Here is a 24,000-nt window from a genome sequence, read left to right as displayed (position 1 = left end):
TGATCTCAATTTGGTCTTTCCAAAACTTTTGTTTTATTCTGTCACTAACAGGTTTATTTGTTTCTGTTTTAGTGGACTGTGAACGGCCAGTTGAGAGTTGGGTTCTTCACCTCCAAGACTGTTCCGGCTGGTACCGAGCTTACGTTTGATTACCAGTTCCAGAGATATGGGTTAGTAATTCTGTCCCTCTTTTTTTTTTTTTTTTTTTTTTAACCCCTTGAGTATCTGCTCGTATACATCACCCTATAGTCGTTGAAAGCTTTCAGTGCCTTCAGAAAGTATTCAGACCCCTTCACTTGCTCCACATGATGTTTTTATCAACTTAATTTATTTTAAATAAGTGTTTTTTGCCATTGATCAATAAATAATACCCCATAAGGACACATTTGTTCTTTTATTTAGGCCAATTTTTGTCGGTGATCTCAGACTTGAGTCTTTGGTATGCCTGTCAGCTTTGCAGAACTGGATTTGTGCTGTTCCTCCCATTCCTCCTTCTGATCCTCTCAAGCTCTGTCAGATTGGGTGGGGCGCATCAGGAGAACTATGTTCAGTCCAGTCTTGTCCCCAAGTCACTCCAGTGTTGTCTTGGCAGTGTGCTTTTCGTGCTCAATGATGAATCTTCACACCCAGTCTGAGGTCATGTGCACTCTGGATCAGGTTTTATTCAAGAACTTCTTTATTTTGCTCTGTTCATCCTTCCCTTGTTGATGAGCACTTGGAATTCAGGCCTTATAGATTACATTTTTTGAGGCTAGAGCATCTTTTTCCTCTTGCTGTCGGAGTGGCTTTGGTTAACCTCCATGACTAAAACCCATCTTGCCCGGTTTCTTAGTTCCAGGAAGAGTATTGTTGTTCCAAACCTGTTCAATTTGACAGTGCGCCCGCTGTGCCCCTGAACTTTACATGCTCGATCAGTTTTTTATAATACAGAATTCTGTCATTGAGGTCTACAAAGAGTTTGTTGGACTTGTGTCTTGGTTTATTCTATGACATTCACTGAAGTGTGGGACCTTATGTAAACAGGTGTGTGCCTTTCTAAATCATGTCCAATCAATTGAGTTCTCTACTGTTGCACACCAATCAAGTTGGAGGGTGTTCATCTGAAGGATGTCCAAAGGACAGAGATGCGTCTGAGCTCAATTTGCAGTGTCTGAATACTTGCATGCATAGGATATTTAAAGGGGCATTCTGTCCTAACAGCATTTTAAGTATTTTGCAGATGTGAAGCCAACAGGTAATCATAATATATGGAACATGTATCAAATAAAATTTCTGTGCTACAAAACAAGCTTTGTATGAGGTTTTAAACAGGTTATATTTGACTGATCTGAATTGTGCTTTTTAAAATTATTTCTCAAAACGCGCTTCCATTTACACTCTACATTGCTATAGAATTCTCACAAATGCCTTAGTCTATGTCATTCTTTAACCTTCTATGAAAGTATGAACACAGGAAAATGGCCACATCTGCGGGATGGCTTTGTCAGGAAATGTTACAAAGGGTGTCTTGTTATTCCTGTGTGTGTATTCAAAAAAACAAGATTTCATGTTGCTAAAATGCTCTCAGTTCCACTGAAACACTCGCAAGTCATGTTACTGTGAAATGTTGCAAATATTGTACTACCTCTCCCATCCAATACGGAATGAGACAGGAATAGCATTAGCTAGTCCACATGGAAAATGAGAAGGTTTGGTGTGGGGGCATAGTACTGTGAGTGTTTTAAGAAAATATAAGGGAACTACAAGTCAGTGCCAATTGATATTTTTGTAGCTCTGTAATTGCTGTCAAGTTAACATAGTCATTTGAAAGCGGGCACTAGAATCCAATGTCGCGGTCAACGTAGATGTGGGCCTTGGTTGTCATTGGGCCCTCTTTTCCGTATCCTCCAGGAAAGAGGCCCAGAAGTGCTACTGTGGGGCTCCGACGTGTAGAGGTTTCCTGGGCGGTGAGAACAGGGTCAGCGTACGAGCAGCAGGAGGGAAGATGAAGAAAGAGCGCACTCGCAAGAAGTACACCTCTGTGAGCAGTGCTCTAACCACGGTGGGTTTGCGGGTCATGTTCGGGTCAACTCAGTGTTGCACATTACTGGTGACTTTCCCCAAGTTTACAATATTTTTACTTGTATTGTAAGTAGAATTCTATCTTTTCCATCCATATTTTCTAATTGGGTAATGCACATTGAAATGCGTTTATGGAAATATCTGTTGTCCCCTTGCCTATTTAGGCCTGCGTAGAGGTGCTGGTCGTATAATTAGAATGTCGTCAAAAGGTTGATTTATGTCAGTAATTCCGTTCAAAATGTGAAACTTGTACGTTATATTCATTCATTACACACAGACTGATGTATTTCAAATGTTTATTTATTTTAATTGTGACCGCTAATGAAAATCCCAAATTCAGTATCTCAGAAAATTTTAATATTACTTAAGACAAAAAAATATATATTTTTAGAAATATTGGCCAACTGAAAAGTATGAACCTGAAAGGTATGAGCATGTACAGCACTCAATACTTAGTTGGGGCTCCTTTTGCCTGAATTACTGCAGCAATGCGGCGTGGCATAGAGTCGATCAGTCTGTGGCGCTGCGCAGGTGTTATTAGAGCCCAGGTTGCTCTGATAGTGGCCTTAAGGTCAAGTGAGTTTGCTGGCCAATTAAGAACATGGATACCATGGTCCTTAAACCAGGTACTGGTAGCTTTGGCACTGTGTGCAGGTGCCAAGTCCTGTTGGAAAATGAAATCTGCATCTCCATAAAGTTGGTCAGCAGCAGGAAGCATGAAGTGCTCTAGAACTTCCTGGTAGACGGCTGCGTTGACCTTGGACCTCAGAAAACACAGTGGACCAACACCAGCAGATGACAGGTCACCCCAAACCATCACTGACTGTGGTAAATTTACACTGGACTTCAAGCAACGTGGATTCTGTGCCTCTCCTCTCTTCCTCCAGACACTGGGACCTTGATTTACTTTCATCAGAGACCATAACTTTGGACCACTCAGCAGCAGTCCAGTCCTCTCCCGGGCGAGACGCTTCTGACGCTGTGTCTTGTTCAAGAGTGGCTTGACACAAGGAATGCGACAGCTGAAACCCATGTCTTGCATACGTCTGTGCGTGGTGGTTCTTGAAGCACTGAGTCCAGCTGCAGTCCACTTTTTGTGAATCTCCCCCACATTTTTGAATGGGTTTTGTTTCACAATCCTCTCCAGGGTGCGGTTATCCCTATTGCTTGTACACTTTTTTTCTACGACATCTTTTCCTTCCCTTCGCCTCTCTATTAATGTGCTTAGACACCGAGCTCTGTGAACAGCCAGCCTCTTTAGCTATGACCTTTTGTGTCTTGCCCTCCTTGTGCAAGGTGTCAATGGTCGTCTTTTGGACAGCTGTCAAGTCAGCAGTCTTCCCCATGATTGTGTAGCCTACAGAACTAGACTGAGAGACCATTTAAAGGCCTTTGCAGGTGTTTTGAGTTAATTAGCTGATTAGAGTATGGCACCAGGTGTCTTCAATATTTAACCTTTTCACAATATTCCAATTTCCTGAGATGAATTTGGGGTTTTCATTAGTTGTCAGTTATAATCATCATAATTAAAAGAAATAAACACTTTAATATATCAGTCTGTGTAGAATTAATGTATAAATAGTGAAATAAATCAACTTGTTGATGCTATTCTAATTATATGACCAGCACATCTATGAAAATGAATCGTCCTTGTACATGTTTTACTGAATTAATCAAGTGTTCAAACACGTTTTGCTATGTTAGGAAAGCCTACTTAATAGTTTCTGAATGACCAAATAACTAGCCTATAATAATATGTGCAGCAGATTGAGAGATGATGTGATACAATGCGATTATGTTACGATGCTTTGCGGTTGCATTTTCTGAAGAGCAATCCTTAACAACATGGATTTAGTGGTAGTCCCAAAGGCGAACACAACTGCACAACTGGACACATTTGGGTTTTAAGCCAAATTAAGCACTCACTTGGGGAAGCAGAATTGCTATTTGTGACAATTAATTGTCAGCTAACATGTCATCATGACAGTCTTACCCATAAGTAACATTCCATATCCTGGTAGAATAATTCAAAATGGTCCATTGAAATGCCATTCAGTTCATCCTCAGGGTTTATTAAACATCTGGGTGTTTCTTCATGCACCTGTACTAGGTCATCATGCACTCTTTGTTTGAACTGAAATCAAATTATCTGCTGAAAACAGCCGTTCTTTGTGTAATGCAATATTTTTTGACCAATCTCTGGTCTAAAGTAATGCATTATATAGGAGATAGGTTTCTATTAGAGACACCATGACCTAGAGAGGCATATCTGGGTCAGTTTTGCACTAGCTTTTGGCTAATACCTCTGAGAACTTCAGTGACTTCTCTCTTCCATAAATAACTTTGCTGCTAAACCTGCTATTTTAGGCTCCCATCCAGCTCTCCTGCTTATGAAAACTACTTGGGTTTACGCAGGCAGCCCAAATCTTCAATATTTCTTCTGTAAAAGATCAGATGGTGTGATTTTTGTCAACACATCATTTAGTGGGAAATATTTGAATTATGGTGCTTGTGTATACAGCTATACTTGAGAGGCAGTAACTCTGTCAATCTTCTGGACTCAATTTAGTGTGTCAAATGGATTGTCTGTGGTTCTTAAAGAACTGTTGGGGGAAGTTTTGCCGTGCGTTGGCTATTCCTGTAAATATCTATGAAAGCTGGGTGTCTGTTGCTTGAGCTGCTCATTGTAAAAACTAGTTCTGGAGACATTCTCCAGTAATTGGCATGTAATTTATGGCTGCTGACAATTTTTAAACTGGCCTATGCCAGTTTTTCACTTCCATTGTAGCAGCTAAAACACGGTTATGTGACACCCTGTGGATGTATTCTGGTGAGCCCGACTGATTATTTCGGCAGTCTATTGGCTACAGTTGAGACATCGGTGTTTTCTGTTTTCGCTAGCGCATGAGAAAACAATAGATTTTCCCACCCAAAGTTTCAGCCTTGCCTATCCGAACCTGTGATTTGTTATGAGTTGTTTGTCAGATGTATTTTTTCTTTTTTTTCTTCTCCTTTTCCCAATGTGCGAGGAAGGCTTCCATTGTTACCAGACCTAGTGCTGTTGTTCAAGGTCTGGCAATGTGAGTCTGCTGCTTATATGCTTAGTTTTGAAGCTGGTCTGCTGTGTGTATAGGTGGATGAGGAACTTGAGGCACTGCTGGAGAACGGGGAGGGCCTGTATGACGAGAAGGAGGTAGTGTCACTCTGCCGGTTGATGGTCAGAATGGAGACCATGGAGCAGAAACTCACCTGTCTCAAACTCATCCAGGTAAGCATACCTGACCCACCACAGATCAACTCACATTCAACTGTTATAATAGGGTTGTCATTTTAACCTAACTCGCATCACCCTGGTCTTTCAGCATACATTTTTGTTGGGGTTATCTAACAAACAAACCAGCTAATAAGTAAATGGTAATTGTATGATAAAAGGTAACAAAAGATTAAAGATTATACCTATGATTAGAATAGCTCGCCGTTCTCTATGGGAATTGAAAATCAATAAACTAACAGTACTTTGTAATCCTTAGGATAGAGGATCCCTTTTACCAGATAACTTTTTTTTCCCCAGAAGGTTCTCTTTATTCTAATACATAGAATCAATTCAAATCTCAATTCTAGTTTGTTAGAGTATTACTTGAGCATGTTTTGTCTCCAGTGAAATCTTTATAGAATATGCTACTTGCTAATAGCTGTCGGAGCTTAATGCCACGTAAAAGAGCCAGTTGAAACCTTGTTGCATGTTAACTCTGAACTCATACCAGCCAAGGAGCCGACAGGTGGAGAACATAGATGAATGCTGAAAAACTGTCCTTTACTGAGAATCGTAGTGTATGTAAATCATACGCTATTTATTATCACGGGTATATTTTATTATAATTTCAGATACAGTCTGTATTTTACATATAACCACGCGGCCACCATGTTTAATCCCACTCTGACTCCAAAAGTCGAGTACATGATGTGTTACGTCCGACCTGATCTCGGATAATCGGATTTCATTCTACATTTGTTGCAGCTCCAAATGTACATTTTTCAGGAGAACCCTGGCTTAACCTTTGACCAGGACTTTGTGGGACCGGGTCAAAATGAGAGCACTGTACAGGTGCCGTTTGAAATCCACCACGTTGACACAGAGTTTTGTCTTTGATTATGTTGTCTTGATTGTGTGTACGAACAGGATACCCAGAACCCGTCTTGCCTGAAGCAGTTCCTGGACCATCACGGTCTGTCACTGCTTTGGATCTTCATGGTGGAACTTTCAGAAGCCAAGGGTAACAGTGTAAATAACGTCAAATTGCAGTTTGAGGTGAGAATTAAATCCATTTGCAAGCTTTTCTTTTCTGGATCAAAAGCGGCTTAGGTGGTGGGATCTGTGTCAGTGGGTGTGTTCAGCTCGTCCGCACAGCTGAAGTTTAGTGACCTTTTTAAAGGCACCCCATGTTTTGTTGTGGGGAAATGTGGAATTTATGAACAAATTCCTTGAAGTTGATAATTGTGTTCTTTGCTCAAACCTTCTAACAAATCAACTCTGCATGGTCCAGGGTAGTCCAATTGTCCAGAGGTGTTTGTGTCTCAAGGTTAATAAAACACAAATACATTCAGCTAAATTGCTAAAAAAGCTTGTTAAATTTGATTGTCCCTGAATATATATATATTTGTTGATATATTTTTTTTTTCCCAAAGGTATATGTATCTCTAAGTATTTCCTATTTCCCTATTTCACTTTCTATATCACTTCTCTCACACACCATTACTACAAATGTCATCACAATCTTTGGAGGGCCTTTAAATTACTCAATAAAAAGTGTCTAAATCCATAGGTAGTGTATAGGCAAAACATTGTTCTACATTATTGAATTGAATTAGAAAAATAAACCAGTATATTGTGTGTGGTAAGCATCAACTGACCATTTGACTGTTTGCAGATCATGAAAACCCTCTCGGTGCTGCCCATCTCCACTAAGAACATGCTGGAGGAGAGCCGGGTTCTGAGCTTCATTCAGCGCTGGGCGCAGACCCACACACACTCCCTCCCCCAAACCGCTGGCACCGAACAGGACGACTACTCGAGTGAGAACACGTCACGCGCCCAGACACCGCTAAATACTCCAGATGGCTCTTTGGCCTCCACCACCAAACGGGGGCCGGAGCTGGACATTGACACCCCTAAACGGGCCGTATATCGCCGTCTCAAGATAATCAGCGAGAATAGCCTGGACAGCGCCATGTCGGACACCAGCAAGGCCTCTGACGGCAAGGAGGAGGAAGAGGACGATGAAGAGGAGATTGAGGACGATGAAACCTCCCAGTCTGGGCTCGTCGGAGACAGCAGCAAACTGGCTAAGCCAGAACCTGTTGTTGAGGCCCAGACTCTGATGGCAGAGGATCATGCAGGAGAGCCCATCACAGAGTTGAAGGAGAACCCGGAGGAGGAGGTGCCCACAGAGGTTGCAGAGCCCACGTTGAGCCAAGAGGCAAAAGATGAACAGCAGGAAGAGGTGAAAGATGAGAGCTTGGAGGAGGAGAATAAGGAGTGTATGGAGGGACCGAAGGAGGTTGGGGGAGAGCAGGAAGAGGACCAGCAGACCAGTCAGGTAGTGGAGCCGAGTGTAGTGGTGGATGGAGAACGGACCAGCGAGGAGGTCCTGGAGAAACCAAAGGTTGAGCCAGTTCAGGTAGATCTTACTGAGATCCCCTCAGAGGAGCAGGCACCAGAGGAGATTGAAAAGACACCTGGGACTGGGACAGAAGACCCGGAGAAGGTCCCGGTTGAGGAGGAACCGCCAGGCCCCACAGTCCCTGAATGCCACTCGGAGGCGGCCCCTGACCCTGGGGACATTGCCCAGGTAGTGACCCCAGTTCCTGAGGCCCCTCCTCCTCCGGTGACACCTGCAGAGCCCGTGGCGGTGGGAACCCCCTCACAGGACGAGGAAGAGGGTGTGTCTGACGTGGAGAGTGAGAGGAGCCAAGAGCCCCAGCTCAGAGCCGTGGACATCGGCGACATGGCTGCTAAGCTACTGGACAGCTGGAAGGACCTGAAGGCAAGGACTCCGGGCAATACTCACACGCACAGTCACACGAGCATACATCCATTTTAGCTCTACCTACTCTCAGACGCACATATATGTTGAGGGTGTGTTTGTTTTCTTATGTACATGTGGTTTGTTGCGGTCATCCCCCAGGAGGTCTACAGGATCCCCAAGAAGAGCCAGGTGGAGAAGGAGACACACGGTATATATCTCGCTCTCTCGTGGTCTGTCTCTGTCTTTGTTGTCTTTGCTTTAAGTTGCTTTTGGCAGTGTTAACTAGCAGACATTGATCTGTCTTTAAACTGTTGTCATTGTCCCTGTATACAGATCGTAGTCGGGACCGAGATGCTGCCCAGACTCCAGCTCGCACCCCCTCCGGCAGCCGAGAACGGGAGAGAGAACGGGACAAGGAGAAGGACCGGGAGCGTGACCGAGAGAGGGAGCGTGACCGAGAGAGGGACAGAGACCGGGAAAGGGACAGAGACCGGGACTGGGATAGAGACAGGGAGAGAGAGAGGGACAGGGACCGTGACCGAGACAGAGACAGAGACTGGGACAGGGACTCAGAGAAGACTCCTCGTAGCACGGAGAGACGGAGGAGACGGGCATCCACCTCCCCACCACCCTCCTCCTACGAGAGGAGCAGCAGACGCAACGAGGACAGGTAGGACTGGCTGGTCCACACACACTGATACAGACCGTACCGCCACACAGGGCCATCAGTGATTTGATTAGAAGTTTATTCCTGATGAATTATCTGTCGTCAGTTATTCTACAATAGTGGAATTGTAAACAAGCAAGCGCTTCAAAGGGCTTCACTGTTGTGTGTCATTTTAATTAGACTCCTATGGGCCCTAGTCAAAAGTAGTTCACCGTACAGTGAAAAAAGGTGCCTGTTTTGGGGCCTATTGCCCTACTGAACGCCTCACGCTCTGGTACCGTCGGCCTGCCTCTGCTCTAAGGTTTGACCTGGCCGGCTGCAGCAAGAAGCCACGTACGCTGACCGTCACCAAGGAGCGCACAAAGCTGTCCACGGAGGAGCGCCGGAAGCTGTTTGAGCAGGAGATGGCCCAGCGAGAAGCTCAGAAACAGCAGCAGCAGCTACACCAGCAGCAGCAGCAGCAGCTCCAGCAGCAGCTCCACACTCAGGCGTACGACGCGGCCCTTACCTACGCCGCCAGCCCTGCAGGCTTCATCCACTACCCCCCCGGGTACCCCCTCCAGACCTACGTGGACCCGGTCAACCCCAACGCTGGCAAGGTCCTGCTGCCCACCCCGCCCGTGGAGCCCCTGGTCCCGGCGGCGCTGGCCTTCGATCAGACCCCGCCCCAGCCTCTGATCGCTGAGATGGGCCTGGCCTCTCCGTCCTCCACGTCCCAGCAGCCTTCGGTCGCCAACCTCTCAAGTCACGCCCACCACGTCCACCCGGCCGCCGCCACCCACCTGGAGCTCCACGCCGGCGCCCCCGTCGCCCCCCAGCAGTATGTCCAGCAGCCCGGTGTGTCGGCCCAGGACCCTGGGGTAGCCATCCTGGCATTGCCTGCTGTCTCCGCTGCGTCTCAGGTATTTCGCTGTCCTCGGGTATAATCTGGCAGATTTTAGGTGATTTCTGTGTTTTTCTGAATCTTGAACTTGGTAAAATGACTTGGTATTTTGGAAAGCTCTTTACTTATAATTATGTTAGGTCTGTGGCGTTTAATGTTTCTCCTGTTGCAATGCAGCATAGGAATTTCACAACTGCCATGGCCGTTGTTGGCCTTTGCTCTGGTCGCGATGCCCTGAAAATCATTGCACGCCCTACGGCCACCATGGCCTTTGTGCCTGTGCTACTGTCAAAATCTCGCGGTGTGTGTGTCTCTGTCTTACACCCCAGTCCCTATACTTCATTGTAGGTCTGGACCTTCAGATACAGGAGTGCTATTTAACATTACAGATCTCCAGTATTGTGTAAACAGACCCTGGCCTCATCCTGAAACTGTTTTGGTTTAGGTGTCGGTGGGCCAGCAGAGCTACACCACCCTGTGGGACCCCACAACTCAGCAGCCGGTAACGGTCCAGACCCAGGCTGCACCACATTACCACGCCGTCCCTGCGGCGCCTCCCACGCAGACCGCCATCTACTACCAGGGACAGCCCTGCCCGACCATCTACAGCATCCCCACTGCCTTTCCCCAGGCCAACACACCTGTCATACAGGTAGACACACTGCACTGCGCATGCTAGGCCAGTTTATACACTTTTTTACCAGTATTTTCTAAGGTTGTTATTCTAAGAAAACGATGCGGGAGCAGCTGGGGTTAACTGTCTTGATAGGGGACAGAACAACAGCTTGTTTTGTTTTTCCCCGCCTTGTTCGGCTTTGGGATTCAGAACATTATCAACCGCTAAGCCAACCTGCTGCCAGCGCACAGCCTGGACATCGTTAACGCTGACCTTCACACATCTGAATATATTGACTCACTGAACATGCGTTTAGTACTGCCGCCTTTTAGTGTGTTTTTAAAGGCAGTAGTGTAGACGCTTTGACATATACGATACACGATATGAGTGTTGAATTGTCTATTGCAACTACATCTCTCGTCCGTCCCCCCCAGACTTACAGCGATCCGTCTGCCAGCTACCTCCAGGGTCCGCCGGTATACCCCGGCCATCAGCAGGGACTGGTGTTACAGGGAGGCACGGTCACCACCATCGTCACCTCCCAGAATGTCCAGCAGGTGAGGTTTGGCTGCCATAGAGACGGGTGGGGGGGCCGTGTATACTAGTTTCATAACTGTTAAAGGGTCGGAGATGGCTTCTGTAGTATATTTGAGTGTACCGGCTTTTTTCAGGAGTGATATAAAAATAGCACTCTCCCTATGCCTTAGTTTTCTTGTTGTTTATTGATATAATAAAGGGAACGTTTGGAGTTCTCTAGTTTTTAACATTCTTGACAATGGATTGTATTTCCCAAACTGTTGTTTTGCTGGGAACATAAAACGTGTTGAATTCCCATTCCCATTCATAGAAAGTAGTTAAATCAGTTGTTTGCGGAAGTTACACGCATACAATTATCTCCAGGCTCTCATTTGTCAGTTTTAGAAGGGCCTAGCTCATCTTCAGTAGAATTCTGCATTCTTGGTCTACCCCAAACTGTTCCCTATGGCTCATTCTTAATCACCCTGCCTTCTCAACTCTTTTTAAGTATAAAGTTGAAGGTCCCTGTCCTCAGGCCTTCAATGTAGTTGAGGAGGTTGTGGGAAGATTAATTGTCCAATCTCTTATGCTGTTTTGTATTTCATAATATACAGTATCTCACAAAACTGAGTACACCTCTCACATTTTTGCTAATATTTGTTCAATACTTTTCATGTGACAGCACTGAAGAAATGACACTTTCCTACAATGTAAACTAGTGAGTGTACAGCTTGTATAACAGTGTGCATTTGCTGTCCCCTCAAAATAGCTCAACACACAGCCATTAATGTCTAAACCGCTGGCAACAAAAGTGAGTACACCCCTAAGTAAAAATGGCCAAATTGGGCCCAAAGTGTCAATATTTTGTGTGGCCACCAATATTTTCCAGCGCTGCCTTTACCCTCTTGGGCATGGAGTTCACCAGAGCTTCACCGGTTGCCACTGGAGTCCTCTTCCACTCATCCATGACGACATCACAGAGCTGGTGACTGTTAGAAACCTTGCGCTCCTCCACCTTCGGTTTGAGGATGCCCCACAGATGCTCAATAGGGTTTAGATCTGGAGACATGCTTGGCCAGTCCATCATCTTTACCTTCAGTTTCTTTAGCAAGGCAGTGGTCGTCTTGGAGGTGTGTTTGGGGTTGTTATCATGTTGGAATACTGCCCTGCGGCCCAGTCTCAGATGGGAGGGGATCATACTCTGCCTAAGTATGTCAGAGTACATGTTGGCATTCATGGTTCCCTCAATGAACTGTAGCTCCCCTGTGCCAGCAGCACTCATGCAGCCCCAGACCATGACACTCCCACCACCATGCTTGACTGTAGGCAAGACGCCCTTATCTTTGTACTCCTCACCTGGTTGCCGCCACACACGTTTGACACCATCTGAACCAAATACGTTTATCCTGGTCTCATCAGCCCACAGGACCTGGTTCCAGTTATCCATGTCCTTAGTCTGCTTGTCTTCAGCAAACTGTTTGCGGGCTATCTTGTGCATCATCTTTAGAAGAGGCTTCCTTCTGGGATGACAGCCATGTAGACCAATTTGATGCTGTGTGCAGCGTATGGTCTGAACACTGACAGGCTGACCCCCCACCCCTTCAACCTCTGCAGAATGCTGGCTACACTCGTACGTCTATTTCCCAAAGACAACCTCTGGATATGACGCTGAGCATGTGCACTCAACTTCTTTGGTCAACCGTGGCAAAGCCTGTTCTGAGTGGAACGTGTCCTGTTATACCCCTGAATGGTATTGGCCACCGTGCTGCAGCTCAGTTTCAGGGTCATGGCAATCTTATAGCCTAGGCCATCTTTATGTAGAGCAACAAATAATTTTTTCCCCATGAGGTGCCATGTTGAACTTCCAGTGACCAGTATGAGGGAGTGTGAGAGCAATAACACCAAATTTAACACATCTGCTTCCCATTCACACCTGAGACCTTGTAACACTAACAGGTCACATGACACCAGGGAGGGAAAATGGCTAATTGGGCCCAATTTGGACATTTTCACTTGGCGGTGTACTTTTTGCCAGCAGTTTAGACATTAATGGCTCTGTGTTGAGTTATTTTGAGGGGACAGCAAATGTACACTGTTACACAAGCTGTACACTCACTACTTTACATTGTAGCAAAGTGTCATTTTTTCAGTGTTGTCACATGAAAAGGTATAATCAAATATTTGCAGAAATGTGAGGGGTGTACTTACTTTTGTGAGATACTGTAGTAAATGTTTTTTGGATTGTATAATGCATGTGATTGTTATGCCATAATTTCAATAGATGTCACATGCTAATCCTTCTAATGTCTAAAGCAAGATGTAACTAATGTCCTCTGTTCTTATCCAGGAGATGTCCAACACCCTATTAGTCCCCAACAGCATGATGGACCTACCCCCTCCGTCTCCTCCCAAACCCAAAACCATCGTCCTACCGCCCAGCTGGAAGGTGGCGCGGGATGGCGAGGGCAAGATCTATTACTACCACGTCATCACCAGGTAGAGTGTGTCGTTTGTGTCGTGTGTGTCGTGTGATTTCTGCCTTGACTGGAACAGTAAATCAGTTGTCAAGTGTTCACGTAAACAGCTCTGTTATTCAACAGAGCAGCTGGAGGTTATGGGATGGCAGCACTCAACAGTGTCTCTGTTTCTAACACCCCAGGCAGACTCAGTGGGACCCCCCCAGCAGCTGGGATGGGGCGAGTGATGACGCCCACAGCATAGACCATGAGGCTGAAATGGACCTGGGGACGCCCACCTATGACGAGAACCCCTCCAAGGTGACTTCATATCACAAACTCCCATGTAGCGCACAGTCTTTTGCCAAGGCTTTTCTCCGGTCTTAGCCTCTGTAGTGATGTGTAACTTAGGGGAAGGGTCCTTTGCATTGATTTACATTCAGATTCTGTTAGAGGGCCTCCTACTGGCAATCTAAAATCACTCTCAGCTGCAGTTTATATGGGAAGTGCATTCAGAAAGTATTCAGGCCCCTTCACTTCTACCATATTTTGATACATTACAGAACCCCCCCCCCCATCAGTCTACATACAATACTCCATAGTTACCAAGTAAAAGCAAGTTTATAATGCATTTGCCAACATACTTATTCGTTTTCAATTTTTAAAAGAAAGTACCATTTGCTGTGACATTGAAATTGTGTTCAAGTGCATCCTGTTTTCATCCTTGAGTTGCTTCTACAACCTGGAATCCACCAGTGGTAAATTCAATTGATTGGACATGTTTTAGAAAGGCACATACCTGTTTATATAAGCTCTCACAGTTGACAGTGCATGTCAGAGCAGGAACCAAGCCAGTATTTTGAATGAATTGTCTGTAGAGCAGTGAGATGTGATTGTGTCGAGGCGCAGATCTGGGGAAGGGTACCAAAAAAGTTGTTGCGGCATTTATGGTACCCAAGAACACTGTGGCCTGCATCGTTGTTAAATTAAAGGGTTTGGAACAACCAACACTTCCTAGAGCTGGCCTCCTGACCAAATCTAGCAATTGGGAGAAGGATCTGTCAGGGTTTCTGTGTGGAGATGGGAGAAGCTTCCTGAAAGACAACCATCTCTCTAGCATGTCACCAATCAGGCCTTTATTGTAGAGTGGCCAGATGGAAACTACTCTTCAGTAAAAGGTGCGTGACAGCCTGCTTGGAGTTTGCCTAAAGGACTCAGGCTATGACAAAACCACATTCTGTGATCTGATGAAACCAAGATTTAACTTTTTGGGCTGAATGCCAAGCGTCATGTCTGTGAGCGTCATTATGTGGCCACCAACAGCCTGGTGATGCCTGTTGGTGGCCACATAATGCAGTGGGGATGTTTTTCAATGAGGATTGAGGGAAAGATGAACTGACCAAAGTACAGACAGAACTCTGACAACCTACTCCAGAGTGCTCAGTGTGGCAAAGGTTCACCTTCCAACAGGTCAATGTCCCTGACAATGCAGGATTGGCTGAAAATTGCTGTTCCCTATCCAACTCTACAGAGAGGATTTGCAGAGTAGAATGGGAGAAACTGCCCAAATCCAGTTGCAGTAGAGGCATACCCAAGAAGACTCAAATCTCTGATTATTGCCAGTGGCCCTTTACAAAGTACTGAATAGCCTTTCTGAATATTTGCATAAATTAAAACAATTCTGATAACATTTTGGCTTTTGTCATTACAGGGTATTGTATGCAGATTGATGGCATTTATTTTTATGATTTAGAAGTTCAGTCCATAACACAGAAATGTGGAGAAATAAAAAGGTTTTGAATGCTCTCCGAAGGCCTTTGTTTTTCGATTCAAGAGAATTCCTTAACCGATGAAAGGTTGAAAGTGGTGCTATTCCGTAACAAATCAAAACATTTTCTTATTTTTCTTTATTGCTTCCCAGAATGTTTGTGCGCCTCTGCTAGCATTCCTCCCGTCAACCACTTGACGATGTTGCAGATGGGATCATGTTCAGCTGTGTTTTTTAGTTCATCTCTGGTGGAGAAAACTCCCTGAAAGGCATTACGTCAACAGTGTCCGTGCCCTTATGGCACCCAATACCCTACATGGTCCATGTGGGCCCTTGTCAAAAGTAGTGCACTACATGGTGGAGAGGGTGTCATTTGGGACTCATCCGGCCAGATTGCACTCTAGCTGTAGGTCCTCTTCGTTAGATCCACCGGATCTCATCTCAGCAGATCTTCATTGGCGTCAGAAGGTTTAGTAGAAAGACGCAGCCCCATGTGTCAACCCCTCTGTCCCAAATCACAGTCTCTACCCTCAGATGGCACATCACGTCCTATGTGGCCTGGTGGAAAGCAGTGCACTATATGTGGAATTGGGTGCCGTTTGGATGTTGAGCCCGGGCTTTGACAGCTGGCTGTCCTCTAGGCACTCAGTCAGGGTGGGGTCTCGCTCTCTCGCTCGTTTTCCCTCCTTTTCTACCCTTGCTTTGATCATAATGGGAACCGTCTGAGGAAACTCTCATTGGTTTATTTGCGGTTTCTTGGTTTAGTGTCTAACTATGCTAAATGCCCTTTTGTGTCTTGAGCTTACTTTATTTAAAAAGAAAATATAAATCTGTCCATACCAGTGACTGAGGGAGAACTCTGTTTTAAATGTATCCATAATGGAGACTGTGTCGACAGAGGGGGAGAAACCCTTTTTAACGCTCAGATTCCTCTACTTCTTTCTGCATCCATGTATGATGAGCTCCACAAACAAAACACAGAGCACTGTTCAACATGCCTTCGTCCCCCAATTCAATAATCTGTCTCCAAAATCTGTGCTCAGCTGATCAGTACGACAATCAACTATGGTTCCCCATCACCCTGGTCTGGGCCTGACTCTGTGGGGGGCATCAGCTGTCAACTGGCTGTCTCAGATCCTGAGGGAATTTGGTCTGGAGATGGAGGACAGCCTTCATCCTGGCAGGATATCCCTGCTCCCATGTCCCTTTGAAGAGGACTGGTGACCATGTGCTGCCTGACTGCCTTCCCCTCAGGCCTTGAAATCTGGGTCTGCAGCCCCACACCTGCCATGTTTCACCCATGGCCTCCATGGTATGGTGTGTGGGTGAGACGGCCTCACTTCCTTCTTGTTTGATCTGGGGGGTTTTAGCTCTGTGAAATGGCTGCCACTGCCAGCTGCTCTCAGCCACAGCTGAGGAGATATTGGTGTGTCGCTAGTGGTGAAAAGTAGCAGATATGACCCTGATGGGGGCTGCTAGGCAACAGCCCAGATGGCTGTCATTTCTTCACATTCTGGAACTTTGAGGCATTGTGACATCGCCCCGCAAGGATTTTTGGTGGGACCTTTTTTGTTAAACAATACTGTAGATGATGCCACTCTCCAACAAAATCTAGGCAAAAAGGACACTGTTTTTCTGACATTACCTTACCCGCTCTCTGTTCAGTTCTTTACTGAAAATTATTTTGTCCTTGCATTTTTATTTCTGCCTTTATTTTTATCTCTCTGTTCTACAGTGCTCTACTAAGATCTCTCTTTCTGTTGGTTCTACAGTTCTCTACTAAGACAGCAGAGGCTGACACCTCCAGTGAGCTAGCTAAGAAGAGCAAGGAAACTTTCCGGAAAGAGGTGAGTCAAAATCTTTGCTGGCACAGTATTCGGACTGTTTAAAGGTTTTATCCTGGACAGTTTGTCATATAAAACCACAAACGTAATCCTATTAATTTATGTGTAAAATTAATAATGTATTTTAAATAGTCAAAGAAAAGCCTACTAAACGTTGTTGTTCAAGGTCCAAGGGTACATCCCCTCTGACCTTGTCCAATGTGTTTTTAAGAAGGGGGTGGGGTGAGGGGGTATGAGGAAGAGGAAAGATGACCAACACTTACTAATTAGGTTTCCCTCCAATTGCCAAATAGTTTAAATCCCAGGATTTATAACACTCCATAATGAAAATATTTGTTTTCCCACCTGTGTATCATTTCAGGAAAGAAACTGGAGGTTACACTGTCACCGCATGCAGACTTATTAGGAGAGAGTTTTGGCTTGTTTGCCCTGGATAGTTTTTACTACGTTCTATAGATTCAGCTGTAATTGCCTTCTAGGAAAGGTGTATTTACCCTGCAGGGCGTTGTCACTGATGGGCTGCCTGTCAGGATGCACACCTTGGTCCCTTTTCAAGAGTTGACTGTGGTGGGGATATCTGTGCTGTGGCGAACTGGGAATCACCTAACAAGTTTGAGGTTCTATTGCCTTGATGTCGCACCTGGAAGAACTGTGGATTATGTCTATAATCCTGATTCCGTGAAGGAGATAATCGTGTTTTAGGCGCATTGACGAATGGGCGTGAGTCATATTGAAAAAATTTACAGAAAACAAGTCTTAAGTCGCTGAAACGATCCTTTACTACTACCATGTACATCTTTTTACAAAAATAACAGCCTGGATGTGAGCATTAGTATGAAACCGCCTTTGGACTCGATTTAAGTATTTTTGTGCATGAGCTTATGTTGCCATGACACCTAAAAACTATTGCAGGGCTCAACGGTAATACATTTTACCTTTTTTACTGTCCCTCCTTACAAGTTGTAATTAATCAGTGTTACCATATACACTCACCTAAAGGATTATTAGGAACACCTGTTCAATTTCTCATTAATGCAATGATCTAATCAACCAATCACATGGCAGTTGCTTCAATGAATTTAGGGGTGTGGTCCTGGTCAAGACAATCTCCTGAACTCCAAACTGAATGTCAGAATGGGAAAGAAAGGTGATTTAAGCAATTTTGAGCGTGGCATGGTTGTTGGTGCCAGACGGGCCGGTCTGAGTATTTCCCAATCTGCTCAGTCACTGGGATTTTCACACACAACCATTTCTAGGGTTTACAAAGAATGGTGTGAAAAGGGAAAAACTTCCAGTATGCGGCAGTCCTGTGGGTGAAAATGCCTTGTTGATGCTAGAGGTCAGAGGAGAATGGGCCGACTGATTCAAGCTGATAGAAGAGCAACTTTGACTGAAATAACCACTCGTTACAACCAAGGTATGCAGCAAAGCATTTGTGAAGCCACAACATGCACAACCTTTAGGCGGATGGGCTACAACAGCAGAAGACCCCACCGGGTACCACTTATCTCCACTACAAATAGGAAAAAAGAGGCTACAATTTGCACAAGCTCACCAAAATTGGACAGTTGAAGACTGGAAGAATGTTGCCTGGTCTGATGAGTCTCGATTTCTGTTGAGACATTCAGATGGTAGAGTCAGAATTTGGCGTAAACAGAATGAGAACATGGATCCATCATGCCTTGTTACCACTGTGCAGGCTGGTGGTGGTGGTGTAATGATGTGGGGGATGTTTTCTTGGCACACTTTAGGTCCCTTAGTGCCAATTGGGCATCGTTTAAATGCCACGGCCTACCTGAGCATTGTTTCTGACCATGTCCATCCTTTTATAACCACCATGTACCCATCCTCTGATGGCTACTTCCAGCAGGATAATGCACCATGTCACAAAGCTATAATCATTTCAAATTGGTTTCTTGAACATGACAATGTACTGAAATGGCCCCCACAGTCACCAGATCTCAACCCAATAGAGCATCTTTGGGATGTGGTGGAACGGGAGCTTCGTGCCCTGGATGTGCATCCCACAAATCTCCACCAACTGCAAGATGCTATCCTATCAATATGGGCCAACATTCCTAAAGAATGCTTTCAGCACCTTGTTGAATCAATGCCACATAGAATTAAGGCAGTTCTGAAGGCGAAAGGGGGTCAAACACAGTATTAGTATGGTGTTCCTAATAATCCTTTAGGTGAGTGTATAACCACATACTTTTGTAACTTGTTTTATCCTTTATGAAATGCATTCTGGACATATAAAACATAAAAAAAACTGATTGTCAGCCACCCGCTTGACTGTCATGGAGACCAAGTGCAGTTTACTATTGCCATGGCTGGTCAGTGACTGCGAAATTTGTCAGTGCCTTTGTAAAAAGACCCACATTTGTCCACTCTAGTTGGAAACTTACACCAGACGACACAGTGCATCTGATTTCGAAGTCGAAACATGTAAATACATTTTTTGCAATAAAAAATTTCGCTTTCGTTTGAGCTCGTAGTTTTCCTTCGTTTCCGCCTTCAATTGAGTGTCTCGCTCATGTTTGTTTTATTGAAAAACAATACCAGACAGCCACGCATCACATCACTCAACTCTTGACTATACAACAGAGTGTGAAAGATAGTTATTTGTGCATGTGTCAGATTACAAAACAACAGGAGGATGTTGAGTTTATAATACGATAATTTTATTTCTATCTATAACTTTTTTTCAGTGGCCTGATTGGGACAGTGACTTTTCAGGGCCATTGTTATTGTCGTGCCCTGTATTGGAAAGCCACTTACTGTCATGTCATACAAAGACACTGCTGTTTGTATTATTTTTTTGAACACACACATTTGTTTGTCTTGATGTTTTTACAACTTTGCCACTTTCCTGTTTCCAACAAGCATTCCTATATTTGTCAGGTAGTTCATCCACATGATGGTAAGATAAAGACATTGGGCCAACCATTCTTAAGAAGAAATTCCTTCTTAAAACACACTTTGGGTAGTTTCCCCGAAGATTCTGACATTGACCAATGTTTTCTTATTTTGGATTTCTTCCTAGGTAAGAACAAAATTTAGGCACACTCGAGCACACTTGCGCACATTTGAATGCTGACATGTTTGTGCCAAATTATTAGTTATTGCGTTTTCTTGAATTCTACAGTTATCATGTATAGGATAGAAATTACAATAATATCCCTAACACCCAGTTATCCTACATACACTACATAAAACACTTATACATACATTAAATATACCGAAAACAATGTGTTTTTATAATTTTTTATAGAAAAACTTCATGCAATTAACCAGATCGACGCTTGGATGGCTGAAATTAGCGCGTTTTTGGAATTTTGGACTTCTAGAAACATTTTCCCGGATACTTGAGTTCGAGATTGTGGAACCGCGGATAGCTGGGGGTGTACTGTATTTTATATCCACTACTGACGCTACTGGGTGTGACAGCTCGTTTTCTGTTCACTTCCTGCAGCAGTACCTCCACTAACTACTGATTTGAATTTTTTTTACATTTGGAGTCCGGTGTTCCACCGTCTTTAGATTTTGTTTGGGCATTCTTGACCTCTCAACTTTTTCTTTAGAATTTCTGTGTGATTTCTGTATGTGCATGCAGCCCTACAGTCTCATGCCCTTTTATGGGGATTGGTGGGGTGTTTACCTATGCTAATTAGGAACATTAGGAATGTGTTTTCAATTTATGAGGACAATGGGATTCATCATTATATGAAACATAGGTGTGAACAATTATGCAGTTTAAGAACACATCATGAATACATATCATGAATCTAACGTAGACTTTTCGTAGGATGTTTCTCAAGAAACAAATTTAAGAAATAACGGAGGAAAATATTGGTAAATGAGGCCCATTATGTCTTCAAGTTTTCCTGGAGATTTAACTACTGTAGGTATACCTGCAGGTATCAGAATGAGTAAAGGTGTCTCGGGAACATTTCAGTCAAAACCTAACGAATCTAGGAGATTACGGTCATTAATGGCAACATCAGCACCACACCTGATCCTGTTAGCATGCCAGTCACACAACCCCATGTGTTATTTATTCAATTTTTACATTTCAGCAAGCTTGAACCCAGCCCTATATATTATATACAGTGGTTCCCATCCAGGGGTACTAGGGTGTACTTGGCCTCTATAGAACACATGCTTAGCCCGGCCCAGGACCAACGGGTTTGGTCCAAATTTGAGAACCCTACGTGTGTTCTGTTTAAATTGTGTTAATCTCCTGTTTGCTGTGTCTTATGACTAGATGTCCCAGTTCATTGTGACCTGCTTGAACCCGTTCCGAAAACCGGACTGCAAACTGGGACGCATCATCAACACTGAGGACTTCAAACACCTAGCCAGAAAGGTGTGTTTGTGCATTAATGTATAATTTCTGCAGTCATTATTGACGCGAGCGTCTGAAACAATAACCTCCCGTCCCTCTTTTTGAGGTGTGAATTAGTCCTGGTTAGCAGTTGACTTCAAAGGAGAGAGGTATTCCCATCTCTAACGAAAGCACTTCCCCCAGACTGGAACTAAATGCCTGAGCCTTCACCTCCCACTGGTTCTGACTTTATCACAAATGGCACCCTATTCCTTACATAGTAAGGGCCCATAAGGGCAAGGGTGCACCCTAATGAAATAGGGAGCTATTTGGGAGTGTGCCTTTTTGAAACTGCTTTTGTGTTTTTTATATACACTATGTGGGAAACAGAGATCACTATAGCTGGACTAGATACATTGGAAATAGAATGCAATTTGAGATCTAGATTTTGCAGTGGTTCCAGTATCACGAGAAACATCCAACGTTTTTCTCTCTCTGTCTCTCTCCAGCTTACTCACGGTGTGATGAATAAGGAACTGAAGTCCTGTAAGAACCCGGAAGACCTGGAGTGCAATGAGAACGTCAAGCACAAGACCAAGGAGTACATCAAGAAGTACATGCAGAAGTTTGGCAGCATCTATCGGCCTAAAGAGGATACCGAGCTGGACTAACTATGCGATTGGAGGAACAGGGATCAACACTTGAAACGGTGATTAGTGCTCCGCTCGTTTGGGTTCGAAGAAACGGTCGAAGGAGATGTACTCGGACCCGTGCACCACAACCCCCCACTCCCCCGGGTCAGGTCGAGCCGTGAAACAGTGCTGTGTGAAATCCTTGGAGGTGTGATCTTTCTCCGTACACGAATTTATGAGGAGGACATTTTTTGGCAACAAATACTGTCCTAAACTGATGCCTCGCTGGGCCCACTGGCTCGTGAATGGGACTAATGAAGGGGGCGGGGGATTATGTCGCAGCAGAGCCAGGCCCCGCCCCCTCGAGGGGTGGAAGCTCCAGGTGAAGTGTTCACAGAGACTGATGTGACACCTAGCGTGCGTCTCAGCTAGCACCCGACCCCCAATATCTGCACGGTGGGGAACAGGGTGTCAGCTTTGACTCAGGCTTAGAATGGGGTGCTACGTTCAGTAAGTTCTCACTATCATGTGTATTATTATTTTTTTTTTTATCTTTTAACAATTTAGCTTTCTAAAGATGTCCTCAAGATCTTCCTGTCTGCTCGGTAACTCTTTGCCCCCGGTTTTTGGAATGAATTCTTGAAATGGTCGGACGTTGCTGTTTGTTGGGTTTCTGCTATTGGAGTTTTGCATTACCATGTCCAGCTGGGATGATTAACTGGTAAAAATGGATCATTATAATGACGGAGGGGAAAAATGGTTTTCCATGTGACCAACCGGCTGCCCTGCGGTACTCCACCTGAGGATGGAATACGGTGCCGTTTGGAATGTGTCCTCCTTTAGTCCTTGTCACCTCAGAGGAGTGTGAAGAGCTAGCTAACATGGAGAAACGTTCAGGGTGGGAAATTATGATGGAGCTCGTGCTTCTCTCGGTGCAGCCGGTTGTCTGACGGTGTATCTGGTGGTGGACAGTTATAGGCAGGACCCTCAGATGGACTAGGAGGTAGATAAGGAAACGCTACTTTGAAGGGGATATCAGAAATGTTTTTATGTCTTTTATCTACTTACTAGTACTGTGAAGTTAACAGGATTTGGATACCATCATTGACCCCCCCCCCCCCCCCCATTGCTCTGATAGCCTTTCCTGGGCCACTCCCTCCACCTCTGAAAGCTCTTGTAGCAGTGATTTTTAACTGTCCATTTTGCATCAATGTCTTTTGTTGTTTTTACTTTGCCGATTGGTTTGGACAGGCGTCAGGAAGGTGCCTGCGCTGTCGTCCTGTTGTTACGCAAACCGTTTTTATTTGTCAGTCGCCTGGGTAACGAGGTCTTTGTACCCTTGTCAGGTTCTACCATTTCGTGGGCTTGAAGTCATAAATGGCCTCAACTGTCTCACGCCCCCATTAAATCAAGTTAAAACCCAAAACATATGTATTATATTGATTTATTTGTGAATATATTGAGAAATAGTTTTTCGAGAATGTTTAAATAAGCAAGGACTTCCTGTTTGTCCAATGATGTAACGTATTACAGGTTTAGTTATACCAAACGTGTGTCAGGCGGCACCCTATTCCCTGTATAGTGTGTAGGGCGCCATTTGAGACACGGGTGTAGGGGATGAGGACAGGGCCCTACAAGCTCAAAGCCGCAAACACCTGTGCCAGCCCCCCCGGGCCCCTCCCTCCGTCAGTCAGTCAGGTTTCTACTGACTCTCATAACGTCTATTTTATTTTTTTTGTGTTTTTTGGTGGCGGGTTTGCAGACAGATTTCTTGAGATTTTTTTTTTTTTTTATGTACAAAGTGGTGTTCAACACAAACTCTAATGTAATTACTGTGTAAGCACATTGTTATTGAGTGTACAAACATTTTAAAAGAAAATAAACTTCTTTTGTAAAAATTTGTCTCAATCACCTTTGTCACATGGTCTCAATCACTCCACATTCCAGGAGTGATATGTGCCCACCAGGGACCATGTGAAAACGCCCAGTGCTCCATTAGGTACTGTAAGGAGCACACTCACCCAATCCCTCTCGAGTCACATGGTTTTCTAAACCCCCCACAGCACCGGCTACTTCACATGAAGTGACAGTGTTCGTGCCAGATGACTCCCTGTTCCCCATTTAGTGCCCTACTTTTGACCGGGGCCAACGGTAACTACATGGGGAACAGGTTGCCGCTGGGGACAGAGCCTCTCCCCCGATCA

The 24,000-nt window shown here is 44.7% G+C and overlaps 1 protein-coding gene across 1 annotated transcript in view; it reads left to right on the top strand.

The window, feature by feature from the left end:
- The window catches only part of setd2 (SET domain containing 2, histone lysine methyltransferase), a 40,865-nt gene extending 17,185 nt beyond the window's left edge, over positions 1 to 23,680 (top strand). Inside the window, exons 9-23 of the mRNA XM_034289003.1 lie at positions 73 to 170; positions 1,891 to 2,041; positions 5,195 to 5,329; positions 6,242 to 6,370; positions 6,990 to 8,105; positions 8,247 to 8,295; positions 8,421 to 8,757; positions 9,056 to 9,656; positions 10,083 to 10,289; positions 10,688 to 10,810; positions 13,117 to 13,265; positions 13,429 to 13,546; positions 16,766 to 16,840; positions 21,105 to 21,206; positions 21,674 to 23,680. Of these exons, the coding sequence (XP_034144894.1) occupies positions 73 to 170; positions 1,891 to 2,041; positions 5,195 to 5,329; positions 6,242 to 6,370; positions 6,990 to 8,105; positions 8,247 to 8,295; positions 8,421 to 8,757; positions 9,056 to 9,656; positions 10,083 to 10,289; positions 10,688 to 10,810; positions 13,117 to 13,265; positions 13,429 to 13,546; positions 16,766 to 16,840; positions 21,105 to 21,206; positions 21,674 to 21,835 (3,552 nt within the window). The 3' untranslated portion in view covers positions 21,836 to 23,680. The remainder of the gene's footprint in view (positions 1 to 72; positions 171 to 1,890; positions 2,042 to 5,194; positions 5,330 to 6,241; positions 6,371 to 6,989; positions 8,106 to 8,246; positions 8,296 to 8,420; positions 8,758 to 9,055; positions 9,657 to 10,082; positions 10,290 to 10,687; positions 10,811 to 13,116; positions 13,266 to 13,428; positions 13,547 to 16,765; positions 16,841 to 21,104; positions 21,207 to 21,673) is intronic.
- The last annotated feature ends 320 nt before the right edge of the window (positions 23,681 to 24,000 follow it).

Source organism: Esox lucius, chromosome 20 (assembly GCF_011004845.1).
Source record: "Esox lucius isolate fEsoLuc1 chromosome 20, fEsoLuc1.pri, whole genome shotgun sequence".
NCBI classification, from domain to species: Eukaryota; Metazoa; Chordata; class Actinopteri; order Esociformes; family Esocidae; genus Esox; species Esox lucius.
This window is presented reverse-complemented; position numbering and strand designations above follow the sequence as displayed.